Below are 12,699 nucleotides of genomic sequence, written 5' to 3'. Positions count from 1 at the left end.
TACAATACCCCACTCGGGTATCATTGAAAAACTCATCAGCTTAAATGTTAACCCATACATCACAAGATGGGTTGCAAACTGGCTGAGTGACAGAACCCACAGGGTCAGAGTTGCTGGCGCCATGTCAGACTCAAAGCCTGTCACAAGTGGTGTCCCACAGGGCTCAGTCCTGGGCCCACTCTTGTTTGGCATCTACTTTTCCAAGTACAAGCAAACACAGGAGGGTTATGGCTGACAAAGTTTGCAGATGACTGCAAACTGGGCCATAGTAGAAAACACATCTGACACAGATATCCTTCAGAAGGGTCTCACAGAAACGGATAACTGGTGCCAGAGCCACGGCCTAAAGTTAAATGCCAAAAAATGCATAGTCATACCCTTCGGGAAAAACAAGGTTACCCCTAGCTACCAAATAGATGGCAATCCACTGAGCACAGAAGAAGTTATCAGGGACCTGGGGACCCAGGTTGATAGTAGTCTGTCATTCGACACCCATGTAGCTAAAGTAGTTAGGAAGACCTTCTACATTGCCCACCTTATCATGAAGGGATTCTCATCTAGATCAAGGGAGGTCATAGTCTCCCTTTACTCATCACTCATCAGACCAATGATTGAGTACAATGCCCCATTCGGAATGTATCTGACCCGACACTTGCAGCAGCTGGAGAGGCCACAAAGTTCCTCACCAAAAGGATAAAGGGTCTCAAAATCTGTCCTATGCTGCCCGACTGAAAGAACTCCATCTCTATTCAGTCGCCACCGCTTGCTCAGAGGTGACCTTTGCCTAACATACAAGGCCATGTCAAACCCAGATTTGATGAATATGCTTCACCTCAAAAATCTAGATCCATCAGAGCCACAAGGGCGGAGACTTAAACCTCGACACGGCTATTAATAGGACGTGCTGGAGGGATAGATTCATCACCCAAAGACTCCCTATGCTGTGGAACAAAATCCCGGTACATGTGAGGCAGAGCACCTCGCTGGCCTTGTTCAAGAGAAATCTTGACCAATGGATGGGAGATCGCAGATATACCCCAGGGATTACCTCAGTGTCACTGCTCGACAGAGGCACAGCAAAATAATGGGTATAGTTCCCCATACTAAAGGGGTGGCGTAAGCCACAAAACGATGGGCTAGGCTTGTAAATGCCCTCGGGCAGATAGCCTAGTATGAACCTATGAACCTATGATTATTTCTCCTTGAATTTTCTTAAGCTTCATAATAGCAGTTTTAGGTGAAATATAAATACATGCCAGAGTAATCCTCCTCTCTTGCAAGTAGTCCCTTATTGCTACAAATCTATCATTATTGTCTTTTTTTCTCTTCTGTCACTGTTGGAACAATTTGTATAATAGGGCAATTTTGTGTTTTAGTCATTGAATACATCACTCTTTTGTGGTAAATTCATCCATGTTTGGACATCTTTTATGTTGTTGTTTTATGCAGATCGCTGCGCAGAAATGCTTGTAGTGCACTTATTTCTATTTTAAAATATGTCTGTTATACTCCTACTCATAGGTTCATAGGAAGTTACTAGGCTATCGGCCCAAGGGCCTAAGTAAGCCTAGCCAACAAAGTTCCCTGGCTTCCGCCAACCCAAGAAAGTTAATTTCCTGTGCCCTTGTTGAGCAGAGCAACAGAAGTGATCCCCGGGGTGTATTTCCTATTTCCCATCCATTCATCAAGATTTTTCTTGAAGAGTGTTAATGAGGATCCTTGCTTGACATAGATGGGTAGCCTGATCCAGAGTATGGGAAGTCTCTGGGACAGGAATCTATCCCTCCAGCATGTTCTGTTTATTGTGGTGACAAGGTTTAGGTCCCTAGAGCATGTAGCTCGGAGGGATTGGGATTTCTTTAAGTGGAGCATGTCCAACAGCTCTGGGTTTGACATAGCTTTGTATGTTAGGCAGAGATCACCTCTGAGTAGGTGATATGCTACAGAGTAAAGCTGGGGTTTTTTGAGATGATCAGTGTAGAGCATCTGTTTGAGGCCAGTAATTCTCTTTGTGAGGTACTTCTGCGGCCTTTCCAGCTGCTGCAGATGTCTTGTGACGTACATTCCAAAAGGGGCGTTGTACTCTATAATGGGTCTAATGAGTGTCGAGTAGAGGGGAACAATGACCTCTTTTCTGTTCTGCCCTGTTTCTTCTGTATCTTCCCTTTTCTTTCCTTTCCTTCATTTTCCTGGTTTAGGAGTTAGTGCTTAGTAAACGTGTCGGAGTAAAGACCCTTTCAGACACCTTACCATCCCCGCCCACACACATAAGCATACAAAATTACCTTACTTGTATAATTGACGTATGACCCTTTGACCTTTTTTTCCTTCCTTTCCTTTCCAGTATCTCTGTTCTTTCTTCCTTTTCACACTGGTAATGGTAAAGTATGATTGAGTACATCTGTAAACAGATACTTTTGATTCTGCTGTCACTAGCAATCCCATTTCATAGTTTCTGACTTCACTTTCATGTTAAATATCCTACCCCTTTAATCCCAATACTGAAGCAGTTTATTGATAGGGAAGGAACAGTGAAGGTATATATGAAAATGATTATTTTGCAGGTACAGTTCTTCTCTGTTGTTCCACATTTGTGATTTACATGTATCTAGTTCAATGTTGCATTACAAATGTCAAAATACTTTTATTCCAACACACGTGCCGATAAAGTGTACCACAATTGAGCCAGGTCGGTGTTTGTACTGCATGTATTATCTCCAGCTTCAGTATTAGAATTCATTTATGTGGCTTTATTCTACAGTGCAGAATGAAGGCTATTCATAAGATCTCTTTTCTTATTTGGTACTAGCTGTCCACTCAAAATCCAATCATGACACAGGTTATCTCATGTGTGTTAGGTTTCTTTTAGTGTTTCTCATTATTTTGATTTTTAAGTTTTGTAAATTACTGAATGTACTGTAATTCAAAAGTTATTCCTAAGGGCACTGTTGTAGAAATAGTTGACAGAATACTTGGGAAAATGACTCTGAATATATTTCTTCAGTGCTTGTTCATAAAAGGTTCAACCATGTTGTATTCTAGAGCAAGGGCAAATACATTCAATGAATATGTGATTTACTCTCAACTGTATTTTAGATAAGTCGATTACGGAATTCTCTTAATGATGAGCTGATTCAGACCCGCAAAGAAATAGAGCGTCAGTGCGAGATAGCAGTTCGAGCTGCTAAAGAGAAAGAGGAGCTAACAAAAGATAAAGCTAGCCTGGTGGTTCAGTTGACAGCATCAGAGCGGGAAAACAGGGCACTAGCAGAAGAAGTGGCAGCCCTCAAGTAAGTATTATGAGAAATCAAGAGAGTGATAGATAAGGAAAGAAACCTGCCTTGTTTGTAAAAGTAAAATTTATTTCTTGTTGTCACTTTCTTCCTCTCTTATGCCTCCTATTCTTCTTGTGACTTCATTGACTTGATAATAATCATCCAGCCTCATTCATTGCAGCTGTCTTCTTGGTGGGTGAGTCATGTTAGGACTGAGTGTAATAGCTGATTGTAAATATTTCATTATTTTTTGTACCAACCTAGATATGATTGTCAGCATTAATACCTACAACCAAAGTCCCTCCTTGAAGGCTGCTGTGGTCAGGTTTTTCATTTCCATCGATTAGAATTTATTAGCTTTACTGAAGAGTCCTTGTCTGCCTTTCCATGCGGGGATGCCATGTCCTATGTCACAAAAGTATGCCTAACTCCATAGCCCACCAGTTCTTTTTGCCACTCATGCATTTCTTATTTTAATCCTAACTATCTTTAATAAAGTTCCTTAATTTCAGTGTCTCATGCAACTATTGGGTTTCTTTGTGACTGTCACTTTACCAGCCAAGATCTGTATCAGCATTGCCTACATTGTCTTGAGGAGGAATATGGTGTAAACATCTGCCATAAGTGTCAAAGGTTCAAACACTCTGTGGTCTTACCTTGTGACAAAAATGTGGTGGTCAAGAGCTCCTTACTGTGTGAGATCAGTGGACAGGCCCACCTTTATATACTCAGACATAGGTTGGAGTATCTCCATAAGGAAGAAAACTTGGGTAGTACATTAAGGCCAGCCCTACTGTAATTTAGACCACTTTCTTAAATGACTCTTCAATTTCTGCAGTGGCTTAAATTTGTGCCATTCCTCTACCTCTGAAGATGAAAAGATGACCAAAGACTGCACATCTTTGGCTGTCAGTTGGGGGGTATATTATTGGCTAGTAACATGGCCAAGTAGCCCAGTTAGTCTCCTGGAGCCTGATGCCTTTAAAGCTTGATTGCGTCACCCATTCACAAACTGATGGAACTCTGGGCTAAGATCCCCACTTCCTGGACCTTTCTTGTATTCCTAGCTGAACCAGCTAGCCTTGTTTGAGGGGGGTGGTGCCTTTGGGTTGTCCAACACCAGGGCTCACAGCTTGAGATACACGCATGAAAATATTTGTTGTCTTGTAGGAGCTTGAGTTTTAGGTGTGAAATCTCACCAATGGGGAATGCAGCCCGAATCCTGGTCTATGCCCAGTGCAGGCACCTGTTTCCCTATGTTCCAAGATTGGCTTGAACACTTTTGCACATAGACTCCACACTGACTGACACTAAGTATGCACCAGTCATATACTTAGCCTTGCATAAAATACTTGGACGTGGTGGTGGTCATGAGACTTCCTCCCTGTTTGGCTTCCATGAGAAAGCAGAAGACCTAGAGGCCACTATCTTTGAGACAGACAGACAGAAAGGGTCATTGAGTCCTCCCTCTCTTCCGCTTCCTCCCGTGTGACCCCTGTTTTGGTGATACCCTGTGGCTCATTCAGTGTTAGTTGATCTTATGCCCCTGTCTCATCTCCCAAAAAGGTCTTGCTGTATCTTACAGTGTATCTGGGAAAGAACCCAAAGAGTGCTGAGTCACCCTTTTTGTGGAACCTGTTGTCAGAGGTGCTACTGTGGTAGCCAGGAGGCACCCTGAGTCTACTGCTGTGGCCACTAAGGTGAAAAATGTTTACAACTCCCCACCTAAAAGGTTAGAATTGTAGACCAAGCATCTACCAGCTACTTTCTGTTTAATGTCTTCGATCCAGCACAGCTCCCAGAGATTAAAGCAGTTTACCACTTTGCTACCCAACAAGGAGTCTAAAACTTTGGACATGAGTAGTAAATGTGTATACTCTACCATCTTGGGACACAGAACCATCAGCTGTTCAGTTTATCTGTCCAGAGTTTAGCCCTTTCTAGTGCACAAAGCAGGAAAAAGTGATTTGCATATGAAAATAGACTTATCTTTGTACCATGGTATGTGGTGCATAAACTGATAAACACTTCTCAGCATCAGTAAAGGCTTTTGGCTTTTGAGTGTTAAAAATAATCTTTTAAAAATGATATTTTCCATACACTGATGCTATGGAGTGTAAACAATAAACTTATACATCAGTGGCATCAGCACAGGGAAAACTGTTAGGTACGTCTATTGACATCAGTATGTACAGCATCACACATAAGAAGCTGGGGGCTGGTATAATGGCTAAAGTGTTTACCTCACAGACCCAAGATACAGATTTTGATATTCTTCTTTGAAAGGGAAATTGGCTGGGCTTAAAATGGCCTACAAGGGCATCTAGCTTAGTACTTACCTATGAACCTGTAAACATGCACGAAGATAAATTTATTAAAGTATATGGACACGCTTCATGCTATCACAGAGGTAAAGTTATAATAAATTTAATTGCGCCATGGCATTAATAAAAAGTTTTGATGTTTTTATTAAAATATCCAAAAATGCAAGGAATAACAACACAGGAAATGCCTTGCAGCATTTACCTCTGTAGCTCTCAACCTTCCATCTCCAAAATGAATAACACTAGTCCTCATGATGTGGAACAAATGACAAAATGTGAAACACATACTAACAACTTCAACTAAGAAAGTCATAGGATGGTTAAATATGCTAGGTTTTACTTAATATAAAAGACATTTTAATAAATTAATATGCGTCTTTTCTGTTTACCATGGATATCAATTAAAAAAATCCTAACACTAAATTTGTGACAGAGTGAAACTTCAAGGAACATGAACTTTTTAAGACCTCAAATGAGGTACATTCCTCATAACAAGGTACACTTGAGAGGTGTGCTTAACTCACCAGATCCGTTAAAGTATATGCGAACATCAGCAAAATGCCTTAAAGGAGAACTGCTCCTACAGACTGAAAAAACATGTTTATTTCATCAGTTTTTGGTGTTTCCTACATTTTGCCACCATAGCTCTCAACTGTCCAGATTTTTTCAGAATGTCCAGATTTTTCCCTCGTATGTTTAGGCTGTTTCTCATAAAATTTTGTTTTTCTGGCTAATCTTTTGCAACTTGATGAAGATTAAACTCAGACAATATTGACAGACACTTGAGTTTCAGACTTCATACCCTTCAGAAAATTCATGATAATGTAAAACCTCCTATTCGATCAACCTTCTACAATTGTAAGAGCAATGTTTAAAATTGTCCCTATTTTTGGGCCTTTGTCCCAAATTATTTATATCTTTGTCCAGATTTCTTGTGCTTAATATATTTTTAAATTTAATTCCAGAGAATGCCCATATGGGGTCCAGCATCTTGATTTTTTAGTCTACCTCCAGGTAACCCAAAGAGCAGTGTTTCGCTTTAAAATATTATATCATAGCCCCTAAGCTCCTGCCAATGCATTGACTTTACATGTGTTTTCACACATACCCTGCTTTCTTTTAGTCAGTCAGGTTTAATTACCATGTCTTGCCTTTCAATGACTACTTAAAAGGCAAGCAGGGATAATCACTCAGAACAGTATTCTCAGCACATGAACTTTGTCTCCTGCTGTGAGCTGTCAATCACAACAGCAAACAGCTCAAATTTGCCACTGTGACAGATACTAAGGGAAGGTGTTTAGGGGAGAGGAGATGATTTTAAAGACTACAACTCAGACATAACAAAAGAATGAAAATTAGGCACTTCAGAAAGAAAAAGAAGTAACAGGCACTGAGAATACTTTTCTGTGAAACATAACAAAGATGCTAAATTGATAGAAGAAGTAAAAGAAAGAATAAAAAGTTCAAATGTTTATATGAAATGGGATAAAGTAACGGCCAGAGAGATTGAAACAAACTTAAGAACAGCTCCTAATTGGAAAACCCCAGACCGAGATGGAGTACCTAACTTCTCGCTAAACGTATTAGCATTTTTGCATGAAGATTTAGCCATGAGTAAGAACTATTTATATGCATACCCTGAACAGATACCATCCTGGTTAACAACAGGAAAAAACAATGCTGCTACTTAAGAGCGAACCCTCAAGCTATCCTAAAAACTGTAGACCAATAGTTTGCCTTCTGACAACATATAAACTATACACTGGAATTGATGCCAACAGAATTTATAGTCATTTAGAAGAAAACTTAAGCATGGGTAATAAAATCAAGGGTAATAAAAGAAAGTCATATGGAACAAAGGACCATTTGTTGTTAAATAAAGTCATAATTGAGAACTGTAGAAAGGGGAAAAATCTAAATATGGCATGGATAGACTACAAAAAAGCATTTGACAGTATCCCACACTCATGGATAAAGAGAGGTTAAAAATGTAAAAGATACACCCCTACACTGATCAGTTACATTACAGCAACCATGAAACAGTGGCAAACCACTTTACAGTTAAGCCATGATAAAGGACAAATTATTATTCCAGAGATAAAAATTCAAAGGGAGATATTCCAGGGTGACTGTCTGTCACCACTGCTCTTTTGTTTTGCCCTTAACCCATTTAGCTATCTGCATAACAGGTTAGGTCATGGCTACAGTTGAGTTCCCCAAAAAACAACAAAGTGTAAAGACTTCTGGTCTTCTTTTTGTAGATGATTTAAAACTGTATAGATCATCAGATGAGGAACTGAAAGCACAACTGCAAGTGGTCAAACCTTTTTCAGATGATATAAGAATGTCATTTAACTTTGATAAATGTGCAAAAGCAGCCTTTGAAGCCGGAAAGCTGCAGTACCAAGAAAACATCAGTTTGGGACAGTAATGTGATATAAAACAAACTGAGCAAGAGGGAGTGTGTAAATATTTGGGAATTGATGAAGGATCAATAATAAAACATGAACACATGCAAATAAAACTTAGAAAGGAATTTTTTAGAAGACTTAAATTAATACTAAAAACAGCGTTGACATCTAGGAAAAAAGTCCAAGCTATAAACAAATTTGCTGTTCCTGTCCTAACTCATTCTTGACATTTATTTTTCCCACAATTTCCATTTTTTCTATGTAATTTGCTCCTACTGTTTTTTTAAAAGATCCCACTTCCAGTTCTTTTAACTCTGTTGTAATATGCAGTGCTTAATAAACATGTGGTGTAGACTTTGAGTTGCTTTTTCTAGTAATTACTTTTTTGGGCAACTACCAGAATTAAAGTTGGCAAGGTCTTAATATGTCTAAGCAATTAAGATCTTGTATCCCACCACAAAAAAAAAAATCTTAGGTGCACCCATTTGCTCACCTAATATTTCTGACAGAGTACTCTGCAGAAGCTATTTAAAATGTGTCATATCATTACACTCCTAACCATGTTTTCACAGTTACCTCTTTCTTCCCCATCACATATCCAACATTTGGAATTTACCTGAGGAAAAATTAATTGTAGTCTGCTTGGGTATAAAAAATACCTGTGCAAACACTTCCAAGCAAAAATCCTAAATCTTCTAGACTTTGTTGCATGTATGGGAGCCATACATATGTCCTCCCATTGTTTCCTTGTAAATTGCTAATCCAGTCTCTCTTCTTAATTTTTTTAATCTCCTCTGATTGATTCCTATACTTATCCTGCAATATTTTGTATGCCCTACTAATTATCCCTTCTTTAACAGCAGCTTCTGTCCTGGATTAATCTAAAAACTCTACCAGGGCAGATCTTTCAGTTAGGATTCCCTGATCCCTTTCTCTTTGCTTGTACTCAAATATTAATCCCTGATAGGGAAGACAGTCTGTAACCTGCAGTCCAAATGTCTTCTTGGCCTCTTCCCATTCTTTTACCTTTCTCTCTTTAGCTTTTGCTCCCAATGTCTTGATTATGTTGCCAGTTTTCCCCAGTAAATTCCAGCCCCCATTTGCATATTCTCTATACCCCCAATTTGCAGTCATCCCTGTCATCAGAATCTCCTTTCGCCATTATCGTGTTGGCTTAGTTCTTAGAATACTTTCTACTACTTTATGAATGTAATATTCTGTATGTTTTTGTTATTCTTAAGGATCTGCATCCAAAATCCCACTCTCTCTTTATTTCTTGAAACCCCTCCCCCACTTCATCATCATCCCTTTCCACTTTAAATTGTAGCTTTCTGCTTGTGTTATGTATTTGAGCCTTAATTGTGTAGCTGTAAAAGTCCATTCAAATCATGTGATCCTAAACCATTTTGTTCTATTGGAAGGATTAACTTATCCTTGCTCTCCCAGATAAAATCCTTAAACTCTTTATTAATTACTGTCCACAACTTCTCCTCTGATTGATAAAAATATGTCTGAACTTATATAAAACTAAAGGTGCTAAAACATTTTCACTGCTTGAATTTTGATAGTCAGACCCATAATTACGAACTTCCAGTTTCTAAGTTTTTGTATTATCTTTTGTTTAGTTTCTTTCCACATATCCTTAGCTGCTGTAACATAATCCTTTTTAACCCATATTCCTAAATACTTCATATTAGCATGTCATTGTTGAACCATTTCATGTGTGGGTACATAGTTTTCAGTTACAGCCTTTGTTTTGTCTTCATTAATTTTATATCTTGAAAAAACTTGAAACTGTCTCAGAATGTTGCACAACACCAAAATGGCCTTTTCTGATTTTACCAGGTACAGAAGAATATTGTCTGCAAATAAAGGCAACTTTTTTTTGTTTACATACCGATTATTTCCTTGAATTTCTGAGTTCCTTATTATCTTTGCCAATGGCTGTAAGTATAACACAAATTATTCCTCTGTTCAGACACAGCTTATTAGAGAGTAACCCTCATACTTTAATTTTTGCCTCCAATCCCAAATATATATCTTCCTAATTAACCTTAGTATTGTATCAGGGAATGGAAATGCTTCCATTGCCCTACTCATAAAATCCCAGCTAACTTTGTCGAATTATTTCTTTATTTCAAGAACTATCAACAGCAGTAGCATTATTTTCTTACATTCAGTTTTCCTCTGGATCATCATTGTTCTGTTAATGTTCCCTCCTCAAAACCACATTGATACATATCTATCAAGTTTGGCAACATATTTGCCATTCTTGCAGCTATTATAGATAAGCAACACTTTATAATCATAGTTTAAAATTTAAATGGGCCTGTATGAAGCTGGGTCTGATGAGTCTTTACCACAGCTTTCTTCCAGGATGTTGGCTCTTCCCCTCCTTTAAAATACTCTTAAACAGAAACCTCCAGATCTTTATAATTTTCTTCCCAACCAGCTTCCAAATTTCCATAGGAATACCATCTATTCCTGGAGACTGTCCTGCAGATTAATTATATGTCACATTTTTTAAGGAATATAAGACCCTGTGTGTGAGAAAATATTGAGGTCTCTTGAACTGGTTTTGATGCTTAGTAAGGTACGCATCAAAGGCGCATTATAATCAAGGTTGAACCTTATATGTGAGGAATAAAGTGGGACTGTAACATCTTTGGAGCCTGAGGGATACTATAAAAAAATTGCACGCTAGAAGGATTTTCTAACCACAGCAAGGAGGTGTTGATCAAAAGAGAGTTTCTTATCAAGGATACCAAGTCCCTGATGACTGGATCAGATTTAAGTGGAATGTTATCAGTACTGTATATGGTAATGATGCTGGGTTTACCAAAATAAACTGTTCTGCATTTCTTGATATTGAGAGTAAGTTAATGATTAACACAACAAGTGTTTGTTTGGTCCAGCCATTATTGGAGAATTTGAATATCAGCATGGGATTTGATGACTGTCCCCAGTTTGTAGGGATCAGCCGAATCAGTTAACCTTAGTCTTGCTTCTGGCACTGGGAGAGAGGTTGGGCAGAGCCAGATGCACACACTGCTACTACCCCTCAGAGAAGGGTGGCCTGGGGGTCAGTATTAGGCTCACCAAACCACTGATGGATGGTAGCCCAAATAGTAATATGTACTTGCAAGTGAGACCATTATATGTCATTGCTGTGACATGGTTCTCACCTCACTCCACACTGGACATGGTGTTAGGCTTTTCAAATGCTCATATTGTTGGGATGCTGGTGAGATTACAGAGCACTAACATGGATGTCTGAAGGACACCCCTCCTCAATAGATCTTAGATTGTCTTCTGGTAGTATTCCAGAAACAATGGAATAAATGGGTGATATCTGATTGGGCTAAAGCTCTTTACTACTATGTAAAAGTTTTGCTGTTTTAACTGTAAAACAGCACCACCTTACATCAGGTTCGCAAACAATCTGCTTCTTATACCTCATATGAAGTCATAAGTGAAGCTTGTGACTACAAAAGCTAGTAATTTACATATTTTTGGGGTATGATCATCCCCTCAGAAGGTATGAGACTGCCCCTAATGCTGAGGACAACATGAGAGCAAACATTACTTAAAAGAAACATGTAATTTGCTAGGTTTACATGCTGAATGAGTGAAAGTAGTTTAATATATGGACTTCAGAAAAGCTCTGGCCTTGTATGGGTTGATTGCAGCTTTTGATTGCTTAATTGATTTTTTCCATGCAGATTCTTTTCTTGAGCAAACTGTGTGTTTTAGTTTTAACCTGCATTAAGGGTGTACTTGATATAGTTTTTAATTCATCTTTTTACCCCTCTGGCCTGCAAATAATGGGCCAGGAGAGGGCATGGACAAGTGTAGAACTAAGAATAATATGGTGGCAGGAGGAATCAATACTAGGAGATGGAGAATGAGAGGAGGAATGAGTTATTGTCTTGTAGGAGCTTGAGTTTTATGTGTGAAATCTCACCAATGGGGAATGCAGCCTGAATCCTAGTCTATGCCCAGTGCTATGTACCAAGATTGGCTTGAACACTTTTGCACATAGACTCCACATTGACTGACACTAAGCATGCACCAGCCATATACTTAGAATAATATAGGGGCAGGAGGAATCATTACTAGCAGACAGAGAATGAGAGGAGGAATGAGTTGTGGCTGATAGGCAGAGGACTCACTTATTTTGAAAATATTCATGAAGGGTTTACTATAAGTGCCTGAGTCTTGATTATATGTTCAGGTGAGGTATGGTAGTTGTGTGCTTGTGTGTGTGTGTGTGTGTGTGTGTGTGTGTATATATATATATATATATATATATATATATATATATGGTTCTAGGTTATAACATCGACAGCCACTTTCACCGACAACAGAAACATCGACACCACATAATCGACAAACCATAACCATGACACCTCACATGCCCGACAAACAAGTAACCGACAGTCCACAAACATGAAACCCCATACACTGCACACACCACAATAACAACAATCAACTAACAAAACACATCCCCTATCCAAAAACCACACACAGAACACAAGCACACCAAAATCCTCACAAACCCACACTAAACCTCACACACACAACTATGTACAACCCTAACCCAAACCCTTACCCTAAGGTCCGTCACTATCGCACACTCAGCTAACCCACGCCCTAACCCTAACTCACTTAACCCGCCCCTAACCCAAA

The 12,699-nt window shown here is 39.0% G+C and overlaps 1 protein-coding gene across 1 annotated transcript in view; it reads left to right on the top strand.

The window, feature by feature from the left end:
- CROCC (ciliary rootlet coiled-coil, rootletin) overlaps window positions 1-12,699 on the top strand; it is a 2,018,646-nt gene that overhangs the window by 985,323 nt on the left and 1,020,624 nt on the right. The window contains exon 17 of the mRNA XM_044061829.1: window positions 3,097-3,290. Within this exon, the coding sequence (XP_043917764.1) occupies window positions 3,097-3,290 (194 nt within the window). The remainder of the gene's footprint in view (window positions 1-3,096; window positions 3,291-12,699) is intronic.

This window comes from Protopterus annectens, chromosome 2.part0 (assembly GCF_019279795.1).
Source record: "Protopterus annectens isolate FY-2018-M chromosome 2.part0, PAN1.0, whole genome shotgun sequence".
Lineage (NCBI taxonomy): Eukaryota > Metazoa > Chordata > Ceratodontiformes > Protopteridae > Protopterus > Protopterus annectens.
Note: the sequence above shows the minus strand (reverse complement) of the source record. Positions and strands in the feature narration are given on the sequence as shown.